General features: G+C 32.5%; 2 protein-coding genes across 2 annotated transcripts; one reads left to right on the top strand and one right to left on the bottom strand.

The window, feature by feature from the left end:
* The first annotated feature begins 5,501 nt into the window (after positions 1–5,501).
* LOC101265826 (uncharacterized) lies at positions 5,502–7,778 on the top strand. Its single transcript, XM_069298422.1, has 3 exons — positions 5,502–6,869; positions 7,366–7,662; positions 7,761–7,778. The coding sequence occupies exons 1-3, from the start codon at positions 5,502–5,504 to the stop codon at positions 7,776–7,778; spliced, it is 1,683 nt and encodes a 560-aa protein (XP_069154523.1).
* On the bottom strand, positions 7,587–11,521 carry LOC104647538 (serine/threonine-protein phosphatase 7 long form homolog). Its single transcript, XM_069298069.1, has 5 exons — positions 11,264–11,521; positions 9,742–10,530; positions 9,434–9,628; positions 7,849–9,360; positions 7,587–7,772 (listed from the first exon to the last, which is right to left on the bottom strand). The coding sequence occupies exons 2-4, from the start codon at positions 10,519–10,521 to the stop codon at positions 8,821–8,823; spliced, it is 1,515 nt and encodes a 504-aa protein (XP_069154170.1). The 5' UTR covers positions 10,522–10,530; positions 11,264–11,521; the 3' UTR covers positions 7,587–7,772; positions 7,849–8,820.
* Positions 11,522–25,023: the final 13,502 nt, after the last annotated feature.

The following is a 25,023-nucleotide window of genomic DNA, read 5'->3' as shown; positions in this document are numbered from 1 at the left end:
AAAAAAAAATTATACTCCATCTAATTTCTTATAAATCCATTTAATTAGTGTATTCTCCATATATTTTTTTAGATACTATTTTCTATGTTCATTTTTAATTGTAATATTGGTTAATTTGATTAATTTATTAAATATATTATTTAAATAGAAATTTTAGATATTAAAAAATGCTATAAATTTAATTTTTTTTCATATCAATATAACTAAAAATTATATTTTAAAATATTAATCAATATTATTATTGGTTGACTCTAAAAAAGGAAACTATAATAATAAAAATAGACAAAAATAATATATATTATTTTTTGGCATGATAATCTTTTTAACTAATTTCTCATTTATCACTTGAATAAAACATATAAATAAGGTTTATATCCCATCTATATTTCTTATTTTATATTGCTCATATTTTATGGTGTATGAATTAGTCTGAGAGTTACAAATTAAAATAAAGATTCCAACGACGTAGTGGGATGAATGTCAAAATTGGCTCAACAGGCCAATCAATAATAAACGGTCATTTAGTGCAAGAGACACAGAATAAATAGCCCTGTAATAAAAACAAAAAGTCTTGAAATTAAATTTTGATATCTTAATTTATTTGGGATAATTTATTTCATTCTTAATATCGCAATAACAAATAAGTTATTCCATATATATGAGGCGATAAGTTATCTTTGGATGATTAATCATGGAATAATGTGTTTTCAATTAAATGACCGTTTTCTCACGGCCAAGGTAATATATACCTTGGAGTAATTTAAGTTCAAAATAATTATATATCTTAACTTTAAGAGTTTTTAGTGAAAGGGATATTTTCATAAATAATTAAGAATTGAGATAAGAATAAATAATTTTGGCATAAAAAAAGAAGTTGTGAGATTAAATTTTGGTGTCTTGTTTATTTGTCATGTTTGGAATAACTTATCCCACTATTAATATCATAGTGACGGGATGGGATAAGTTATTCTTAAATAACTAATCGTAGAATAATTAATCATGAAATAACTTGTTTTCAACCAAATGATTTGTTTCTCACGTCCAAGGTAATATATACCTTGGAGTAATTTAAGTTTTAAAATAATTATCTTAATTTTGAGAGTTATTAATTTGAAAGGGAAATTTTCATATATAGTTAAGAGTTGAAACATAATTAGTCTCCTTAGCTATAGTTTGTTACATAGCGTAGTTATAGTTCCAATAACTGTTGTATATATTTTTTAAAATATACAAATTGGGCTCTTAACTTATTTATGGGAAACTTACATAAATATACTATAATAAAAAAAATATTTACCATTACTTGATCACTTTTAATTCATTTATAATATAAGTTTAATACATATTACAAAGAATAATTTATTATTCACATATAATACAAGTTTTAATGATGGATAATGTATTTATCACACATTTTAATACACTTATAATACAATTTGACAAACTTTACCAAACATAAGATATTTCAAAAACAATTATAATTCAAATATATTGCACACATAATTCACTTTTAATACATATTACAGATTTATCACAATATTGCTATGGTAATTAAAAAAATATCGCTAAAATCAGTAATTATTTTTTAAAATATATTAATTCATGTAATTTTTCCCTTATTTAATGAGGGGAAATTTAGATTATTAAAAGGAATATAATTTCACAAATCTTTCTTATCAAATATGACTTCTAACAAACAAAGAAAGATAAATTTAACTTCCTAAATAAACATAAAAAATGACTAAAAATAAGATTTAAAAAGGTAAGAAAGTCGCAATAAACATTATTACGCCAAATTCATAGAATCGTGTATAGTATAATGGTATTAATGGAAATATAAATCATAAAAAATATACAAAATAAATTAGTATAAAATTTCCACAATAATGCTGAGATTATATAAATAATAGTTGGAGCGTATACTTGCTGATGATTTACAAATACAAAAATTAAAAAATTATATATTATTGTTGAATCTATGTAAATAAGATCTAAAAAGTATAAAAATTGTAAGAAACATTGTTACGCTAAATCCATAGAATCGCATACAATATAATATGAAATGTATTAGAAATACAAATCACGATAAAAGTACAAAATAAATTATACAAAATTCCTCAATTTCTTCATCATAGTCTTGATCCATTCACTCAAATTCATCATCTTTATTCAATTTACAAACAGAGTAAGATACTGAATTGAACTTCTTTCTGTTTTACCGTCGAATTTCTTAAGGTTCCGATAGTTCATGCTTGACTATTCTGATTTGCATAATAACTTCTTGGGAAAAAAAATAAAATTGTTTTTATTTACTTGCTATTCTTGAATTTTCGAAAATGGCATCAGCACTATCGTCGAACAAAGTTGAAAGGGTTGAATTTTTTTTACTAAATTGTAGAAAAAAACACAAAACTTTTGAAATTTAAAACCTGATGTGTTTGAGTGAACTAAGGAGAAAATGAGTAAAAAAGATTATTTTTTATTCGGTTAAGTGATTTATGTGGAATTTAGAGATTTAAGGAGGTAATTAAGTGGGTGTGGTAAAGAGATTGTGTGTTGATTTGTATAGAAAGGGAAAAAGAATTCTACACGTTTTGATACAAAAAAAGGGGACTCGATTTAGCCATTTTTTTTTAAAACAATAACCATTTTTTCATAATTAATTTAAACTATGATGATGTTACATAATTAACTATTAAATGTTAGCTTAGTTAAGTACTTAAAATAAAACTATATTAGGTTCAACAGCAAGGAACACAATTTAGTAAGTCATGCAATTAGTAGGCAATTCAAATTTCGATAGACAATACAATATAGTAGGTCAAATGTAATATAGCAGGCAACATAATTTTAATATGTCAAATGCATTTTAGCGTGTCGAATGTAATTTCAGTAAGCAATGTAAATTGCAGTAGGCGATACATCTTAATAGCTTAAATATAATTTTAATAGGAAAGACTATATATTAAGCAAAAATGTAATTTTCAGTAGGCAGAGCAATATAGTAGATAAAATATAAAAATTTTGATAGACAATGCAATATAGTAAGCAACAAATATATTTTGTAGGCAAATTAATTTATAGACAATGCAAATGTATTATCAATAGGCAATGCAAAATTTCGTCATACAATGCTTATTGAGTAGGCAATGCAATTTTTAGTAGACAAATATAAATTTTTAGTAGGTCTTGCAAGTAATGAACAATATGATATAATACATCAAATGCAATTAGGACAAATGTAATGTATTAGACAATACAATATAGTAGACAAGCAATTTCAGTAGGCTAAATGCAATATAATAGGCAAACAATTTTACTAGGTCATATACAATTTTCAGTAGGAAAACTATGTAATATAGTAGGACAAATGCAATATAGTAAGCAATGCAATTAGTAGGTCAAATGCAATATAATAGGCAAACAACTTCAGTAAGCGAAAGAATGACCAAAATAATCTATTATTTCATTTAATTCACCAAAATAATATGAAACTTAGAAATTTTACAAAACTAGTATAAACGTTGTTGGTAGTAACGTATTAGGCTATATTTCATTTTCAAAAAATAAACAGACTAAAAGTATTTGGTAGACGGCGTTAAGAAGCATTACGTTACTGACAGTAACATTTTAAGCTTAAGACATTACTGACAGTAACATTTTAAGTTTAAGACGTTACTGTCAGTAACGTATCTTTGTAAATCTGCCACCTGCCACCTTAGAATCTCTATACGAAATTTGACGTCGAAGACGTTACTGGGAGTCACGTTTTACATATAAGACGTTACTTGGAGTAACGATTATATCAAATCAAATCACAGGTCTTCCACCTGAGAATCTTTGTACAAAATGTGACGTTAAATCGTTATTCTGAGTCACGTTTTAAGACTAAAATGTTACCATGAGTAACGATTCTATCATGTCACGGGTATGTGAAGATTTCTTGCTGATTTGATCGTCCAATAAAACGTTACTGTATGTTACGTTTTAACTTTAAAATAAATTCTTAAAGTGTTGGCCACAGAACATTATAAGAAATGGTTGTGTAGAATGTTTAGCACATTCAAATAATGTTCTACAAAGCTTCTGCGTATATGCCCTATTGTTGAATTAATACTCACAAAATTTCAATAGGTATGGCTTGTCAATATATTGTAATGTACTTATAACATATTTTTAATAACTATAATGCATCTTATTTTTGTGTGTAAGATTTTTTGATGGCTAATTTTGAAGATAACGTGATGATTGCTTTGTATTGGGGCGGTGAAATAATCACTGAAATGAGCGGATTTCGATATAACGAATGTGCCAGAATGATTGTTAGCATGTCTATTTCGACCAACTACGTTGAATTAATTAAATTGTTGCATGAGAAAATGGGGACTGATGGAGAAAATATTCAATTGGATATTTCTGGAAAATATCCATGCTCATTTCAAGGTAACGTTATAAGATTTATTGAGTTCAAAATTGAGAATGACCAATCTTTGGTACAATCTTTTGCCATTCCTCAGAAATTTTTGAACAAGATTGATATAAATCTTTTGGAGATGTATATAAAGATTAGACCAATAAATCAAGATAATCTGTTTAGAATGAATGATCAACATGGTTATCATATGAATTTATTGGCTCAAAATTATGAATTTGCCACATTCAGTCAGCCTCATTTTACATACACTGCAACACATGGTATTCATCAATCATTTGATGAAGGCTCGGGTAGTCAAAGACATATTGAGAGTAGCCACAATCAATATGAAATCAGGTAGAATAATCTTTTCAGCTAATTTTATTTAATAGCATGAATAATTAATTATTTTCATTTTTTTGTATTTCATGAATTTTTTTTTTACAGAGAAGATGAAGCTACCTTTGATTTGTGTAATGATGCACATGCTCAAAGAAGTGATGAAAATTTGGAGGAGGATGAACCTTCAGAAGATGATGGAGAGAGTAAAGTCATTGAAAGTGAATCCGATGAAGATATTGGAGATTTACCTCAAAATGAAAGTGCGGTGAATTTTCAAAATCAATTTGATGAAATGCAAAATAATGATATACCTTACTTTACAACATTGGAGACTGAGGAAGATATTTTTATCTCTACTCGTGAATCCGAAATGAAATGTTGTTCTGTTTAGGTCGAGGATGCAAAAAAAGATTTAGAAAAAAATATGTATTTTAGTAGTAAAACTAAGTTAAAACGGGCTGTGACAATTTGGAGTTTGCGCAAAAATAAAGAATTTAAGATTGTAATATCAACTAAGAGCGTATGGACTGTGAGATGCAGATTTTATGATTCTTTGGGTTGTCCATGGTTTCTTTGAGGTCGTAAGGTTGGAGGTAGCCTTTGGAAGATAGGAAAGTATTTTAATAATCATAGATGTGAGACTGAAGGGCTTACAACAGGTCACACTAACTTAGATACCAATTTAATTGCATCTCTATTTTTAAATCAAATAAGTAAAAATCCAAAATTGTTGGTAGTGGATGTCATGTCTAAGGTTCATGAAAAATTTGGCCATCAAGTAACATATAGAAAAGCGTGGCTTGGGCGTCAACGCGCATTTACATTGCTATATGGTGATTTTCAGAAATCATTTAGTGAGCTTCCTAAGTTTTTTGCAGCTTTTCAATACTTTAATCCTGGAACAGTTGTGGAATGGAAACACGAAGAGTCAATGAGTTCACCAGAGGTAAAAACTTTTAAGTTTGTATTTTGGGCTTTCAAGCCATGCATTGATGGGTTCCAAACTTGTCGTCCTGTTATTTCAGTAGATGGAACTCATATGTATGGTAAATATGAGATAAAATTGTTAATTGCTGTTGGAGTTGACGGAAATGATAACATTCTTCCTCTTGCGTTTGGTATTGTTGACAAAGAGTCGAAAGAGGCATGGAAATGGTTTTTTAGGAAATTGAGTGCACATGTGATAAAAGATAGAGAAGATATTTGTATTATCTCTGATAGGGCAAAAGGAATCTTGACTAGTTTATCAGAGTTGTGGCGATTGCAGGAACCTCGGGCCTTTCATCGATTTTGTCTGAGACATCTTAAAAGTAATTTTCAATCTCAATTTCCAAATAAGGACCTCAGTAATCTTATGTGGAGGACTGCTACAACTCATCAAGTAAGGAAGTTTGAAGCTTTGATGTGGGAAATTCAAGAAGAAAATAGAGAAGCATATGAATACCTCATGCGAATTCCATTGGACAAATGGACTGTTAGTCATGATAATGGAAAAAGATGGGGAGTACTGACAACAAATCTTTCAGAGTCTTTCAACGGACTTCTAAAGAAAGCTCGAGGCTTGCCCGTCACTGCTATGGTTAGACTTTCATTGGAGCAAACCGTTGAACGATATACTCGTAGATGTCAAAAGACTCACCAACTTGTTGAGCAAAAGGAATTATGGACAAGCAGTTTCAAAAAGAAGTGGGAGAAAAACTATGAAAATTCAAAAAGACACTTTGTTTATGATTGGAATATATCCACAGGGGTATGTGAGGTTAGATCAATACAAATTGATGGTATTGGTGGTAATCCTCATTGTATTTCATTAAGTGAAAAAAAATGTGATTGTGAAAAATGGGCTAATTTGCACTTCCCGTGTTCACATGTCATGAAGGTTACTGAAAGAATGGGAGCATTAGCTAGAAATTTTGTCAGCGAGCATTTCACAATAGAGAATTATGTTACAACATATTCTGGGTCATTCTCACCGATTGGACACGAGGCATATTGGCCATCGCCAAGCTTTATAATGAGAAGTAATGAATTCTATCGACGTCCCAATCGATCAAGGACCACTAGAATTCATAATGAGATGGATAGTGATCCTGCAACATATGGGCGGGCTTGTGTATTGTGTAAACAAACTGGGCATGACAGGCGTCGATGTCCAACTCGAAATCAAATTTAAGTGGGTAGTCTAATTATGTATTTCTTTTACTTTCAAACAGCTCTAATTATGTATTTTTTTTAACTTTCAAACAGCTCTAATTATGTGTTTTGCTTCATTTCAATTTGTATTTTCATGACCAAGTTTATATTTTTGTGTGTTTCACTCAACAATTACTTCGCCCATATTTGTTCAACTAACCTGCCTTCATAAGTAAAATAAAATGACAACACATTTTCAAATAGGCAATGTAAACTTACATCACCATTCTAAAGCCTTTATACTTTTGAAATTAAAGTAATCTATTCACAAAGTAAAATTAAATACCATACCAAAAAGTGCAGTGATTATAATGTTAGGTTCAGTAGCACCAAAATTTTTAGGCAACAACAAAAGGTTTCAGCATCAAAAAAAAAACAAACGCACTAATTTCAGCAGTACTAGCTACAATTTTCAGCAACAACAAAATATTTTAGCAGCACCAATTTTCAGCAGTACTGGCTGCAATTTTCAGCAGCCACAAAAGGTTTCAGCAGCTCCAATTTTCAGCAGTACTGGCTGCAATTTTCAGCAGCCACAAAAGGTTTCAGCAGCTCCAATTTTTAGCAGTACTGGCTGCAATTTTCAGCAGCCACAAAAGGTTTCAGCAGCTCCAATTTTCAGCAGTACTGGCTGCAATTTTCAACAGCCACAAAAGGTTTCAGCAGCTCCAATTTTCAGCAGTACTGGCTGCAATTTTCAGCAGCACCAAAAGGTTTCAACAACACCAATTTTCAGCAGCACCAAAAGGTTTCAGCAACATCAATTTTCATTACTTATTCTTGGCTCTCTTTTTTTGGACATGTTGGATAGCATAGTGACCGCCTGTAAAGAAAATATAAATGTTCTATTACTCTAAAAGAGAGTAAAACTAAATAAAAAATGTGAGATGTTAAAGTACCAGTCCCACAAGGCTTAAGTTTAATTTTACGCTTCTCCCTCCTTGATGGTTCACTATTTTGAATAGTCGTATCACCGCCTTCATTTGCATCCTTTGGATCATTATCGTCCACATCATGATTCGGGTCCTCTAAATTATTAGTGGCATCAGGGGTTTCAATGATCAGAGGCACAGGCGATGAGTTAAAATTTGGGACATTCTCAAAATTATCAATGACATTCTCAAGTGATGAAAGACTTGGATGACTTGATATTTGTAGAGTCTGTGGCGTCATGTATGGCATGATATCTGTTTCTGACAGTTGATATGTCATATTTGATGCCTGAGTGAATTCATGAGTGCAACCTCCTGAAATAGAACCAATATTATAATTGGATGTTGCTTGATCATCTTCTAAGACTTCTTGGACATTTTGTGTGGCCTGATCTATTTCAACATGTGTTTGTGCTCTTTCAACAGCACGTTCTCTCCTACCTGCAACACCACCTTTTCCTCGCCTACGAACTGGGTGATGTAACTGGACAGGTTGTACCACATCTCTTCTATAATCGGCTGACACATGAACCCTGTCAGCCTCATGGACATATTTCAAACAATCAGAACCTTGATCTCGCACCATTTTTCTAAACATGTATAAGGCCTCATATGATGGATTATCACTAAGTGTTTTAGCTTCATCAACCATCGAATGAATATGACGCACCTAAATAAATTAAAGTGAAAGTTATTTAATGACGCACCATTAATCTGATGATTTAGATCGGACTATCACTTAAGCAATGAATTCACTGCCAACTAAAGAATGCAACTGGCTGAATTCCAATCATTCATAAAAATGAAAATAACATCTACATCTCCTCATCAGTATCCCCACTTCACTACTCTCACTCTTTTAATTTTCCTATATATATTACCTTTAGCATTTTTCTAAACACTTAGCAGTACCAAGAACAATGAAAAACTTTCCAGCAACTACATTAAACAAAATAAATGACACACTAAAATCAATAAAGACACATAAATCACTTGGCAGCAACAATAGTAAACAACACTAATCAATAAATGGCATACCATAGTTTCATATGCCGTCGAATTAGGCACATAACCTTGTTGATTTTGAGGACGTGAATTAGGATTACCAATAACAAGACGAGTAATGCGCCTGAACCAAATAAGATATGGATCATCATAGCAAAGTGGTTCATTATTAACCGGTGCATCACAACTATATTGGAGACGTTGGTTCCAAAATGATAACCAATGTGCATGTTCCAACTCCCAATTTGTATTTGGTCTTCCTCGACGATCATGGCGAAAGTGGTTGGAATCAAATGGAAACGGAGTTGGTATAGCTTGTTGTAGTCCAAATTGCCTCATAACACGATCTGGCAAATGAACCTCGACCACATCCCAACAAAATATTGGAACTCTAACTCGCCATATGTCTCGTCCAGCATGACAATAGAGAGGAAGACTCTCAATTAAGTCATCGGAATACGGTTCCCAAATAAACTACATGAAAAAAGAAAAGAGCAAAGTGAGTCTTTACATTTACAATATTTATAAATAAGTAAAAGCAATGTACCTGATCTTCTATCATAGAGTCAAGTGCATCCCTATAAACTTTCAACACATGCTTGGTAGTATTCGTCCAACTAAGATGTGCAAACCATCTAGTAGCATGCGGACCCCTAGGCAAACCAACATGACAAATAGTTCTCGCATCTCTGTGGGCTACGATTTGAGGACGGAGAACAGTGACTCTCTCCCACGCCCAAATCTGGGAGAAAGAGTTTTAGGATTACATCTCTAAAAAATTTCATCCTCCAATAACACTACAGAGACAAATTGAAACAAATATAAATAAATTATATGTACAATCATTAGGTATACCTGAAGTAGTGGCAAAAATCCGGCTATCTCATTTTGGGTACTCTGTGAAGCTTTACAAAGAAAATGATACAAGTATGCCAAGGTCGCACTCCCCCAACTATAAGATCCAATTTTATCGACGTCTTCGAGCATAGGCAGGTACATAAGCTTCAAATAACCACCAGATGTATCCGCCATCATCATACCTGCAATCATCCAGAACATGAAACATGTTGCCTTCTGATTAACCATATCTTGTGTTGCCATGTTCGAAAAATATGGCTGGCTTAACATGTGTGAATTAAATGCAGCGACCTTGATGGAATTTGTTTTGAAGTCTTCACGAGAAGGAACAAAACCTAATAATCTTTGACAAATGTTTTGCCAATCCTCTATGGTCCTTATCATTTCATTACCAAGTAGTGGATCACCATTCACAGGTAATCCATACAACACCTCTACGTCCTGCAAGGTAATTGTCGCTTCGCCTGTTCTAAAGTGAAAAGTGTGAGTTTCGGGACGCCAACGCTCAACTAGTGCAGTGATCAAACTACGGTCAATAGCAGGCCGATTAGATTTGTAAACACCATATAATCCAGATAACCTAATTACTTCAAGAACTCGTGGATGGATGGGATATTTCTCTATGAGCTTCCAAAAATTTCCATCTTCTCTCCTCGTATTAAGAATCATATTAACATTTCCTTCCCATATATCTTGTGATCTATGAGTAAGTTGTCCCGTTAATACATTCGATTCCAATGGACCGGGATCCAACTTGTATTCACTATCATTAGCCATAAAAAATACCTATGAAATACACATGAAAGTAAACTTATATGTTAGCCCGAACTATTATGTAGTTTTTTCTTGGCGACATACTTCAAAAGTGATGTAAAGTTATGAAATCACATTTAAAATTTTTAAGGTCATTCTCTTTAATTTGGAAGTGTGTTGATATAAGACACACCATCTTAGACTACACTAAGCAACAATAGAACTTGAGTATAATCTTTTTGTTGATATATGTTAAGAATCAAAATTTACAGAGAATTGTTTGAATAGATGAGACAAATTTAAGGAATCACAGAGAAGAATATAGATTATCATTATTAGATAGTTTCATTGTATGTTTACATCTGTACAGTAGGCTATTTATATAAATGACTAAAGTGCTAATTACAATAATCAAAGTTAACCAACTAATGAGTTACACAATTTAGGCTAACAAATTAATTATGTTATGTAACTAACTAACAAACATATACTAATCTAAAAGACAATGTAACAATGACTATAGCTATTCTCTCAATGCACTGCTACACAATCTTCTTCAACAATATACAATTGTTACAACTTTAAATAACAATTCTGAGTTCAGTGACCATGAAACAATCCTTAAATCGAACTAAACAAAACAAGTTACCAGATAACAACTTATTTTGAAATCCAATTTCATGAGTCGGTTGGCACGTTCTTCAATTTATACAAGATAGAATCCTACTTACGATTCAATTCAATTCCTTCGTAAAGAAAAACATACCTTAAGCAAAGAAACTACCTCTCGAAATACTTATGGCGCTGAAATATTGTGAATCTCTTTTTCCGGCAACATTAACGACAAGAATCGAACCAGCGGCATGCATATGCTCTCTTAGCGAGGGAATGAAAGGGGAAAAAATATGAAATAGGGTTTAGGTTAGAAGGTGAGGGAAGTGCGGCTAATGGGTTAATTGGATTTAAGATAATAATTCTAAAACGTTACCAGCTGTAACGTATTTCGACTTAAACTCTAAAACGTTACTTTCAGTAACGTATTCCAACTTAAACGCTAAAACGTTACTTTCAGTAACGTATTCCAACTTAAACTCTAAAACGTTATTTGTAGTAACGTATTATAACTTTAACGCCGTCCCCCGTTAGTTTTAGTCTGTTTCTTGGCAGAATTAATAGATGGCCTAATACGTTACTATCAACAACGTTTATACTAGTTTTGTAAAATTTTGAAAAAATATATTACTATTGTAAATTGATTTAAATAATAAATTATTTTGGTAAAAACTTCTCAGTAAGCAATACAATACCGCTTAAAGTATAACGTTTTGTCTCTTTTCTTGAATCTGTGTTATATGTTTAAAACTAACTTCACCTATATTGATACTCCTATGGTGAAGGCATAAAGAATGGAAAAAAAAATTCATAAACAGAAACATTACATCAAAAAACGTAAAGATCCGTTATTATTCCTATGGTAAAAGCATAACGAATGGAGAAAACTCATAAATTGGGGACACATAAAGGGCATAAAAATTGACGTACTTGGATATGTTTTTAGACTAAAAAAAATAAAGAAGGACAAGAGTAGTATATATTGGAAGACTTGTATTATATATAGAGTCGGTAGCATAAACTCGACACAACTTTAAACTGCTAAGCTTACTGTTTAAGCTAATAGCTTTCCAGAAAAAATTGAATAAAAGGTGTCAAATGAATTTTGATTTTATTTTTTATGAAAATTTGATTTAAAAAAAAGGATCAAATCCACTTTAAAATGTAAGCAATCTAATCATGGAAACAAATTAAAATATTCAAAACTTTCTAATCTTTTATAAAATATAAAAAAAAATACGATATTTTTCAACTACTTTAATCCTATCCAAACCATTAAAAAAATTAAAAGAAAGCGAAAATTTCTCTCCTCTTCTTCTCTCCAAATGTCCTGCTCTTCTTTTTTTCTTTAGAAAATTCAACTATCAATAAATATTCTCCTTATTATCTTTTTCCTCAGCTCCTGTCTTCACATTTTTTTCTAAAAACTGACATCGTGTCAGTTTTTTTAAAAAAAGATTTTACAATTTTTGAAAAACAAATTCTTGATATTAATTTTTTTTTCTTGAGTTAATGAACAAGAAGTTGTTCTATAGATGTGAACAATGAATAATGGTGTAACAATACCTATTATTTATTTATTTTTAAAAAAAAATCGATAAACCCAAAAAAAAACTTAATTTGAGGAAATGTATATATATTAATGTTAAAGTCTTTTTTGTTGTTTTTGTTATTCTTTTTGTGATCATTTTGTTCATATGATTATAGAAATATAGCTTTGTTCAACTGTTCTGATATTTAAATCTCCAATTTCAAAGTCACTTTGCCACTCTAGAAAAGTAAATATGATATCTCTACTAAAATTTGACAGTATTAAGTGTAGCTTCTATATATGTCAATCCACACCTTGACCATAAGCAAGAAAGAAAAACTCTACTTAATTCATTTGGAAGAGAAATCATTGATAAAAAATATCTTCAAAGAGTGTGTAGATCATTCCCAATTTCTCATGCAATAGCTTAGATGGTCTGACTACTAAGCGTATCTAGACACAGGTTATAAAGCATTATAGGGCACAAAAAATCTAGCAAGAAACAAAATTGAGTTTTGAAGAATATACAATAAATTGGATATTCTAGAAACATATGCAAGAAAATGGAGAGTTATGTTGTTAATAAACTCGAGTTAGCAAGAATCGCTTACAGGTCTCAATCTTTTTTTTTTTCTTATAGTACAATGTGTTGCCTCTTTTCTTGGATCCGCGTTATATCAATTTTTAAAACTAACTTCAACTATATTGGTATTCATCTGGTGAAGGCATAAAGATTGGAGAAAAACTCATGAACACATGAGACATTACATCAAAAAGCATAAGAAAATGCTATGATTCATATGGTAAAAGCATAACGAATGAATAAAACTCATCAACATGAAACACAAAACATAAAGGGCATAAAGAATTTATTTACTTGTTGTGGGTATGTTTTGAGACAAAGAAAAGAAAGAAAAACATGAATAGTACATATAGTAAAGGTGGTATTATATATAGAGTCGGTAGTATAAACTCAACGCGACTTTAAACAACAATTTCTTATTGTTCAAGCTAAAGCTTTCACGAGAAAATTGAATAAAATGTATCAAATAAGTCTTGCAGGTTTTGTTTTTTGTGATACTTTCACCGAGAAAGGATCAAACCCACTAAAAAATACAACTAAATTAATATGAGATCAAATTAACATTTTCAAAAATTTCTAATCTTTTTTTTTTTAAAAAAAACACTACATTTTCCAACTACTTTGGTTCTATCGAAACCATTGAAAAATAGTAAAAGAAATTAAAATTTTCTCTCTTCTCCTTCTTCTTCTTCTCTCCATCGTTCTCTTTTCTTCTTATTCCGTAGAAAATTCTACTATCAACAAATATTCTCTCTATTATATTACTCCTCATCTCTGGCCATCATTTTCTCTATCTAAAACTAAATGTCGTGTCGATTTAAAACAGTTAAGTCATTTTTTTTGAGAGATTTTGTAATTTACAAACAACACATTCTTGATACGATTTTTTCTTGGGTTATTGAATGAAAAATCGTTCTCTAGAAGTGAAAATTGACTAATGGTGCAATGGTATCTACTATTAATTATTTTTGAAAGAAAATCAACAATTCAAAAAAATTCTAATTTTGAGAAAATGTATATGTATTGTTGTTGTTTAATGAAAAATCATTTTTTTATCTTCTTTTTGTGACTATTCTGTTCATATGATTGTAAAAATAGTCTTGCTCAATTGTCCTGAAATTTAAATCTCCAATTCCCAAACCGTTTCGCTGCTTTAGAAAAGTAAATATGATCTCTCTACTTTGATGAAATTTGACATTATTAAGAGTATCATCTATATTGAAAGAGTTTTGATTGAATTAATTAATTATTAATGATACATCAAATATTTAAATACTAAGATTGGAGAAGGACTTAGAGTCCTAATAGAACTAAAAGAGTACTTAACTCTATCTACAATAACTAAATATAAATATTTAACAATCTGTCCATCCTTATCTAGGATTGGTAGATATCCTAACATCCTCACACAAGCGAAACTGTGATGTTGTAACAGTGAGCTTGTCTCGAAGGAACAAAAATCGTCGGGCTGGTAGACTTTTAGTTAAGGTATCACCTATTTGATCTCTTGAGTTTATGTAACAGGCGTCCAGATCTTTAGAGGCAACTTTCTCTCTGACAAAATGAAAATCCAACTCAATATGCTTCGTACGAGCATGAAAGATTAGATTTGCAATAAAATAAGTAGCAGATAAGCTGGCACACTAGAGCTTAGGAGGTTTTGGCAAAGGAACATGTAATTCTCATACAAGATTGTAACCATGTAATCTTAGCCGTAGCAGCAGCTAAGCCTCGGTATTCAGGTTCAGTACTAGATTGTGAAACAACTCTTTGCTTCTAGGAACACCATGATACCATATTAGGCCCGATAAAAATACAATAACCATGAGTGGATCGCAGATCATCAGGATTCCCTGCCTAGTCTGCATCAGAGAAGCCATTGACAACTAATGACGGAGATTGTCGAAGTTGTAAACCAAAATACATTGTCCATTTCAAATAACGCAGCACTCGCTTCATTGCTTGAAAATGAACAATAGTATGGGATGAATAAATTGACATAATTTATTAACAGAATAGGATACATCCGGCCTAATAATGTTGATATACTGAAGAGTCCCCGATCAGCTTTGGTATAGTGTTGGATCTTCAAAGGGAGTGCTTCCATGCCTGGATAATTGCAATCCACTGACCATTGGAGTTGAAATCGATCGTGCACCATCCATATGAGCTCTTTGGAAAAGGTCTTTAACATATTTGGTTTGAGATAATACTAGACCAGTAGGAGAAGCAGTAACCTCCACACCTAAAAAATAACGTAAGTTTCCTAGATCATTCACAGCAGAGTCAAAGGACAGCTTCTGAATGAGAGCATTTATGAAATCAGTAGAGTTGCTTGTGACTATAAGGTCATTCACGTAAACCAACACAATAGTAATGTTGGAACCACAGGAATGAATAAACAGAGAAGTATCCAACTTAGAGCTAATGAAGCCAAGACAAAGTAATGTTGAACTGAGCTTCTCAAACCAAGCCTTAGGGGCTTGTTTGAGACCATACAACTATTATAACAACGTCTTATGTAAACGACAGACATGATGAGGAAGCTGCGGATCAATAAAACCAGTAGGTTAAGCCATATATACCTCTTTTTGTAACTCGCCATGTAAAAATGCATTCTTGACGTCAAGTTGGCGAAGAGACCACCCTTTTGACAAGGCTAAAGTCATAATAACTCTAATTATGGTAGGTTTCACAAGAGGACTAAATGTATCATGATAGTCGACGTCAACTTCCTGATTATACCCCTTTGCAACAAGACGAGCCTTATAACGCTCAATGGACCCATTTGGATGAAGTTTGAGTTTAAAAATCCATTTTCTACCAAAAATGTTCTTGAGCTATGTGACGATGTTTTTCTTTCAGCGGAGCCATTTTGTTCATGAGTGTGAGGACAAGACACCTGATGAAGTATGCCAACTTATTCAAAATATTTAGAGCATTTTTTATATTCTCCACTTCAATCAGACTGGACTACCTTTATTTTACATTCAAAGTAATTTTCAACTTGTGATTTAAAACGTAAAAAGATAGTATATACCTCACTTTTAGATTACATAGGATAAAACCAAGTATATTTGGTGCAATCATCAATAAACAAAACATAATAACGAAATTTATTGCTCGCTAATAAAGGAGTAGGACCCCATACATCCGAATGAATCGGGTCTAAAGGATGGAGCGATAATGAAGTTGGAATAGGAAAATGTTGTTTATGACTTTTGCCTTGTTGGCAGGAAGCGCAAACATATAAATTTTTATTCAAAGGAACTGCTAGTGAGAGCTTTACCAACATTTTGAACAATTTTTATTGAAGGATGACCTAAACGACTATGACATACATCTAGAGATGGTTTTTTCACTAGAATAGCTCGGGGTTGATAGGATGAGCGCAAATCAGAATTGCCAATGGAGAGAAGCTTGTAGAGTCCATCTTTAAGTCTCCCTTAAAATAGACCTTCCTCGTTGCCCGATCCTTCACAAGACAAAAATAAGGATGAAATTCAAAAAACATATTGTTGTCAATAGCGAATTGTGCTACACTTAATAAGATTTTAGTAATTCCGAGCATAAATAAAATACGTTTTTGTTGTAGTGAGCGGGACGAAGAAAGCAACTAAGAATCACCAATATGAGAGATAGGCAAACTTGTTCTATTACCAACCACAATTTACTCATTACCACTGTAGTCTCCACGAATAGTGACATTATTGAGATCATTGCTCAGATGATTTGTAGCCTCGGAATCAGGATACCAAGCTGGGTCAGAGACCGTATTTGGTTCGGCTATAAAGGTTTCCATTTGAGTATTAGTACTTGTTTGATAAGCATGATCAAAACGATGATACATGCTAACGCAGTGTGTCCATATTTTTTACACACTTGACATTGAGAAGAGCCTGTGCTATTATGAGATTGACCATGACCCATATTATATCGACCACCATGGCCACGACCATGACCTCAACCTCGACCTCGTCCAAACCTGCCATTGTTATTATTCAATGTATTGTTCTTGAGGAAACCATTCTCATTCTTTTGACTAGTATTAGAATTCCTTTCCGTCAAATTAACTTGACCAAGACCTTATTCTATAAGATTCAAACTTTTTCATTACTTAAGAGCAACCCATGAATATCAGCAATGGAGATAGCTTCTGCCCTAGAGGTAACTGAAACAACCAAAGCATCAGATCCGGGCCTAGGACACTAAGATTGTAAAGAATGATATCATCATTTTTGAATGGTGTGCTGCTGCAACAAGGTTATCTGCAATAGACTTCATTTTTTGAAGGTAATCTGTCATGGACAAAGAGCCTTTCTTTGTGGTCTGCAACTAAAGACGAAGTTGAATAAGTTGCGCTTTCGATTGAGATGCAAACATATTTTCTAATGTTTGCCAGACTTCCATGGACGAGGCACACCCCCACAACTCTTGCCAAAACGCTCTCAGTGAGAGTCGAAAGACGCAAGATTCACAACCGATTCATGCGAATTTTCATTGGTTGAATTGCGGGGGATTAATTTTTCAAGGCACTTATGTGATCGATCAACGGGTTATGGTCAAAGAAAGCGTATAGTTTTATGCTTTTGATACCATGAAAGAGTTTTGACTGAATTAATTAATTATTAATGATACATCAAATAGTTAAATCCTAAGATTGGAGGGCTTAGAGTCCTAATAGAACTAAAAGAGTACTTAACTCTATCTACAATAACTAAATACAAATATTTAAAAATTTATCCATCCTTATCTAGGATTGGTAGATATTCTAACATATATATGTCAATCCACACCTGGACAACAAGCAAGAAATAAAGAAATTCTACTTAATTTAATTGGCAGAGAAATCATTGGTAAAAAAACATATTCAAAGAGTGTATAGATCAATCACGATTGTCGCGCCCCATTTTCGCAGAAAATGGATTTTGTGCACGACCTAACAACTCTTTTGAGATTTCAAATTTGGAGTCACCACCTAACGAATTAAGGCGCGTTAGGGCACCTATCTAACCTAACTAAGTCTAACTAAGGTCAACGAGCCAGAGATTAGGGTAAGGGTTCAAATTACCTTAAGGGGAAGGTGTTAGACATCTCTCGAGGTCCACAAATGTGGGTCCCGGACGTATCTCATGCAAACTATGTGGGGGTTACAAGTAGCAAATAGATCACTTCATTTATTAATTTATTTAAACTCGCTAAGTGATGACAAATATAAACAATTAAGAGTATTTATTATTTTTATTTATTTAGATATGCAAAGCTAGGTGATAGCAATAAATAAATAATTAAGCTCATTTTTATTTATTTTGACATACGACACTATGTTATAAACGAAATTGACAAATATTAAGCAATTAATATGTGCGAAAATAAAGTTGAAAATTGATAAGTTTTGAATAGGAATTTTTTTAAAAAAAAACAAGGTTTGTTTCTTTATAGGGATGATGCCACGATATTGTTGATCGCGCTCCTCCACCATAGAAACAATTTTGATTTGAGGTCGGTCTTTAAAAAATATATAGTTTATGTTTTTGAAAATGATTTAAAAGATTTAGTTTACATATAGGCACATAAATAATTACACATAAATACACATAAATCCTTTTGATATTCATGGGTAGGTGGTACTTCCGGGGACGCGTCGGTTTAATTTAAAAATTGGAACTAGACCTCGTAGTTCCTTTGACTTTCTCACTAACGATAGGTTAGAAGATAGTGCTTATAAGTTATTTTCAAAAAAATAAACAATGTCATAATCAATCCAAAGTTTTAAAAGATGATTGAATAATGACTTTTTTTAAAATAAAAAAATATTGCAAAACTTTGTAAGAAGAAAAAGAAAAAAAGAACATTAATGTAGTAAAATTATTAAATGCAAAGATTTTGCTATGAAATATTCAAAAGCCAAGTAGTTTGTTAAATGTATGAAATGATTTAATTTATTATCACTATTATCTTAAGAAAACAACACATTGCATCATAAATGCGGAAATCTTCAAAACAAATAAAATTATTGATTAATAATATTAACTAATTTTAGGGGGAGGGCACAAATATGCACAACAAATTTTATTTTTTTATGAATATGCTAAAAGTTTATTTACAAACCTACAAACATGATTCCTAGGTGTTCAAAGCGGAGTATGCATTATTTTGTAAATCTAAATGATATGAACAATTTAATCCTTAGGCATGGTTACTACGTGACAAGACAATGCTAGAATGTTATAACATATTTTTTTAACATCTAACAACCTACTAGATTATTAGGATTTGATTTTAATATTCAAAAATTAATGGAATCTAGTTATTTTAAAACTTATTAACAAAAGTGTCAAGCAAATTGAAAATTGGTTAGATTATAACACCTGCAAACAATAATTCTAGGTGGTTAAAGATAAACCTATAGGTATGATTTCTAAAATAAAATTATAATGAACAAGTAGCATGTAAACCCCCCTCCCCTAGACGATCCCCCAAATAAATTTATATATATGATATTTAGAGTTACAAATGTTACAACATTCGAATAAATAAAATAAGAAAGAAAAAAATAGATTTCAAATAAGCAAATAAATCTTTCTTCATGAATAATCTTCAACTTGAACTTCAAGTTTGAAACCTGTTAAAGCAGTCAAATAACGGTTGAGTAGATTAGGAATGGTAGCAATGAAAAGCAAGTTGATTCAACCTTTACTCGAACAAAAGCAAAAATCAAGGTAGCGAAGAAGAGCACTTGAGTGTTTATCGAAGTCTTAATGTATTTAGAGTAGCAAAAGAGCAATGGAGAATGAAGAGTGTGAGAGAACTTGTGATTGAGAGTGAATGAGTGTATGAGTTGATTTTAAATAATGAAGGGAGGGGGTCTTATTTATATAGCAAAGAGGGGGAAACAAATAAGGAAAAGAAATATTTAAAGGAATCAATTAAATATACTATTTCCTTATTATAAAAGAGGACCAAATCAGAAAGTTTTAAAAATATTTCATTACCAAATATAAATAAGTAAGAAAAAATTAAGAGAGGATAATATATTTTTTTCCTTAAATAAAAAAAGAGATAAAAATCAAAATTTTTAAGAATACTTCAATACTAAAAATAAACCAGTAAGAAATAAAATAAAGAAGTGTCAAAAAAGGAGTTTTTATTTACATTCACTTTACCAAATATACGAGCAACTAAATATGACAAGCAAATAATCTAAAGTCAAACATTTACCTAATAATAATATACCATAAATAAATATGTAAGAATCAATCTTGACAAACATTAAACGAAAAGGATCAATTAATATTTTTGATTCGTTTTAAGTAATCTACACTATACTTCAGCAAGCCAGATTCAAAATGAGCGCAAAGATTAAAAAAAAAATCATAGACCGATTTTAAATCAATACGATTTGCTAATCAATAACACAGATGCAACATCACACGATCATCCATACCAAAATAAATTTAAGAATCATTGAGAGATAAAACTAACTAGCATATAATATACACATGCATTCGAGAATTTTTGAAAAATCAACAAAAACAGTCCATAAGATCAATAAGATCAAACAACTTATAATTTATTTTCGCTCATTGATAAAACATGCATAACAATAGAAAAAATTAACATTTATAATGGAAATTAAAAGAGAAACTAACCCAAACGGATCTGTTGAGATCCGTCTTAAAACCAACACACGCCATTTTTTGCTGGGAATGCTGACCAAAAACTAAGGAAAAAAAGGGGCAGGGCTCGCCGGAGTCCTTGCCTTCTGCTGTTTCTCGCCGGAGGTGCGTTGGTCGCTCGTTGGAGCTCGCGGCAGCTTGCTGTCTCTGTACAGCAGTTGTTGCTTTCTCATCGAGTTGGAGAGAGGGGGAGAGGAGGCGAAGAGGAAGACGAGAAGGAGAGAAGGTCGCTGCCAGCGGCTGCTGGCTGGTGTCTTCTCCACCGATGGGGCTGCTGCCAGCAATGGTGGTTCCCGTCGAGTTGCAGACTTCGCCGGAACTGCTGGCTGGTGGGAAGTGTTGGACGCTGCTGCCTATACCTGCAAAAAAGAAGAAGAAGAAGAGGAAAGGTGGAAAGAAGAGACGGGAGGGGAGAGAGGAGAAGAGGAGAAAAAGAGGGAGAAGGGGAGGAAGAGCTCACCAGCGATGGTGGCTTTCGCCGGAAAGGATGGGGAGAGAGAGAAGCGGCTGGAGAGAGGGAGGGGAGGAAGAGAGAGTGAGTTTTTTTTTTTTGGTTTGGTCTTTTAGGGTATTAGAATTTAGGAAGAATAGGAGATTAAATCTTGACCGTAGGATTTAATAAGAGATAAAGGGCTATGATTCGATTTTTGATTTATTTTAAAGTGGACGGATGAGATTAAAGATGACATTTAAAAAGTCAGATTTGGTTGGATATGAAATGGCTAAAATTTCAATAACATTTGGCTAGAATTGAAATGAAAGAGGGGCTATGATTGAAATAAAATTTAATTAGAGTAGCTAGAATTGAAAGAAAATAGAATAGGCTAGAATTTAAATAATTTTAAGGAAAGTGTAGGAATTACTATTTAATCAAAATACAACATACATTAGAATATTTTTATATAATTGAAAATCATTTAAATTTTAAAACATTTGGAATTCATTAATAATTTTAAAATATTTTAATAATATTTACGATAATTTTATAAAGTAAAACGTACTAAAATATATAATTTTCAAGCAAAGTCGATTAAAAATTCTAAAATTTAAAATACGTATTTAATCGAATAGTTATTCCTAAAAATGGTCAAAGGTCGATCAAAATTGGGTGTCAACAGCTGCCCCTTGGTTTATTGAGAATGAAGGATGAATTGTCAGGCAACCAACGTTGACTTAGTAGCCGATTTTGTCCGACCGACGACAGATGTCTGTGGGGTTAATTGAAACGATATAGAGTTGAAAAAGGGTATGACCGAGACTTTGGTATTAAGCCGCCTACATATCTCTGGTTATACGAGAATCAGGTCGTGTGTAGTTCTAGATTCAAGAGCAAATGAAACTCTTAAAAATTGAAAAAGCGCTAAGGTATTTGAAAGGTACGATATTCTCTTGAATGGATAAGAATAGAGTAGCGAGAAAAGAGAGATTGAGAGGCTAGAAGGGCGTGATAGAGAAGCGAGAAGAGCATGATAAAATAAGGTAATCAGCCTTTGAGCACGGTTTAGAGTATGAGTAACAAAGAATTGATAGAGTCATCGTTGGGATAGATGATAGCATGATAATTGTAATCAGGGGCGATCGATCATATCTGCAAATTCTAGATAAAATGTTAGCTTATAAATAGATAAAGTATGACCAATAGTAATAAAATATGAGTTCTAGATAAATGACACGAGGTGATAAGGAACGTATCTGTTTGAGACGTAGTGCAAGCCTTGATAGTCTTTAACTTCTTGAAGGATTGAAACCCATCTTTGAAGAATAACGTCAAACTCCAAAATATTTGATAGTATAAACATATAATAATATAATCAAGATGTCTGGTTGTAAGGAGAGACGAGAGTAAATGTCGTATTGTAAGGCAGACGAGCCTAAACATCCTATTGTAACACAAAAGAGCCTAAACATCCTATTGTAAGGCGGAAGGGCCTAAATGTCATATTATAAGGCAGACGAGCCTAAATGTCGCATTGTAAGGCAGACGAGCCTAAACATCCTATTGTAAGGTGGAAGAGCCTAAACATCCTATTGTAAGGCGGAAGAGCCTAAATGTCGTATTGTAAGGCAGACGAGCCTAAGTGTCGTATTGTAAGGCAGACGAGCCTAAATGTCGCATTATAAGGCAGACGAGCCTAAACATCCTATTGTAAGGCGGAAGAGCCTAAATGTCGTATTGTAAGGTAGACGAGCCTAAATGTCGTATTGTAAGGCAGACGAGCCTAAATGTCGTATTGTAAGGCAGACGAGCCTAAATGTCATTGTGAGGCAGACGAGCCTAAATGTCGTATTGTAAGGCAGACGAGCCTAAATATCCTATTGTAAGGCGGAAGAGCCTAAATATCTTTCAGTCAGTCGTAGAAGAAAGTCGGTAATAGCCTCTTCAAAAAAAATAAATCTGAGGATAGTGTGACTTACAGTAGCTCATAAATATGACAGTACGCTCATATATAATTTATTTCTGCTTCCAGAGAAAAATCGTAAATTCAAAAGGCGAGAGATGGTCATACCTGTGCTTGTTTTGCCTTTAGAGTTGCATTCCGTTGTGATGAAATTTTTGAGGATTTCTCAAAAATTTCTGCCCCAGTTTAGAGTATAAGATATATACTCACTTTTTAAAGTATCTCTATGAAAATTTTTGAGGTTTCCTCAAAAATTCTGCCCTGATTTATTAGTAGGAAAATTTTTATCCTGCTTCACTCAAAGAAAAATTGTAAGTTCCAAAGAAAGCGATTGTCTTGTATTTGGACATTAAGGCTCGACTTCGAATTCAAGTGCCAATTATGTTCATGGATTGTCAATTAGCCTAGATTTGAATTTGTAAAGAAGTGTTTCGAATGACCATGGGAAAGAAAAAAAATTTATTTGATAGAGACCGGACACATCAAGGGTTGCCTACGTATCCAAAAGGAAATCAGGTCAAACGTAGTTCAGAATTACAAGGAAAAATGAAAGGAATGAGGAAGGCTTTGGGCATAAGGTCTGAGAACAATAAAGCCAACTTTGTTCATAAGAGTCTTGTCCATATCAATTTCTCTGATGTGATTTACGCTTCCTTGTCAAGTGCCTAACGTACATCTTTGTAGGATCTCCTTGAACGATGAATTTATTCGCCATAGAAGGATTGCAATTGTTGTTTTGTCGTCCTTGTTGCACTATAATTTTTCCTTTTTCAATCATATTCTGAATCTTATTTCTCAATGCTGCACATTCTTCAGTGTCATGACCTTGAATGTTTGAATGATAGGCACAATTTTTGGATAGATCAAAGTTTGAAGTAGAGTGCTTGGGAATCCATCCATTTATTGGTCTTAGAAGTCTTTTAGCCCATAATCTCTGGAAAATGTCGGTCAAAGTTTCCCTTAAGGGAGTGAAGACACGAGGTTTCCTCACCTTATGTTGAGATACCTGAGGGTTGGAAGGCTCAAGAATAGCATGAATTTGCTCAATATTCTGATTTCTTTGTTTCGGAGGTATATAGGTAGATCCATCTTCGTTCCTTTCATCTAATGAGTCTTTCAGGACTTGAAAAGATTTTTGTGTATCAGCAATTCTTCCAGACTGAATGCCATATTCTAACTCTTTTCCAATTCGAATTAGACTGTCGAAACTTTGAATACCAGCAAAGAATAGGGTTTTGTAGTATATACCCTCAAGCGATCTGATGAGAGTTTGGACCAACTCCTCTTCATGAAGTAAGTGACGTATCTTGGAGGCTTCCATTCTCCATCTTATGACATATTCCTCAAAAGATTCATGACTTAATTTCTTCAATTTGATCAAATTTAACATTGTAGGATCAACCTTTTTATTAAACTTGTATTGTTCCACAAAGTCTCGAGCCATGTCTTCCCATGCGAGCCATTTGTCAAAGTCTTGTTTGACGTACCAAGTGAAGGTTATTCCTGATAAGCTTTGAATAAATAACCTCATTAGGAGAGGTTCATTGTTTTCTAATCCAACTAGTCTGCTGCAAAAATCTTTGAGATGTGCTATTGGATCCCCACGTCCGTCGAACATGTTGAATTTTGGAATTTTTAATCCTGACGGCAATTCAACTCCTGGGTGTATTTTTATACCTTAGGCCAGGAGTTGGTATTGAATTTAATCCTCCATTCACCTTT

This window comes from Solanum lycopersicum, chromosome 5 (assembly GCF_036512215.1).
Source record: "Solanum lycopersicum chromosome 5, SLM_r2.1".
NCBI classification, from domain to species: Eukaryota; Viridiplantae; Streptophyta; class Magnoliopsida; order Solanales; family Solanaceae; genus Solanum; species Solanum lycopersicum.
Note: the sequence above shows the minus strand (reverse complement) of the source record. Positions and strands in the feature narration are given on the sequence as shown.

What these genes read in the sequence shown, in the direction of transcription:
- LOC104647538 (XM_069298069.1), bottom strand. Translation starts at nt 10,521, where the DNA reads ATGGCTAATGATAGTGAATACAAGTTGGATCCCGGTCCATTGGAATCG. An exon ending in GATTTTTGCCACTACTTCAG is followed by an intron (nt 9,629 to 9,741) that starts GTATACCTAATG and finishes TCTTTCTCCCAG; the next exon opens with ATTTGGGCGTGGGAGAGAGT. An exon ending in ACTCTATGATAGAAGATCAG is followed by an intron (nt 9,361 to 9,433) that starts GTACATTGCTTT and finishes TTTTTCATGTAG; the next exon opens with TTTATTTGGGAACCGTATTC.
- LOC101265826 (XM_069298422.1), top strand. Translation starts at nt 5,502, where the DNA reads ATGTCTAAGGTTCATGAAAAATTTGGCCATCAAGTAACATATAGAAAA. An exon ending in CAACATATGGGCGGGCTTGT is followed by an intron (nt 6,870 to 7,365) that starts GTATTGTGTAAA and finishes TACAATTTTCAG; the next exon opens with CAACAACAAAATATTTTAGC.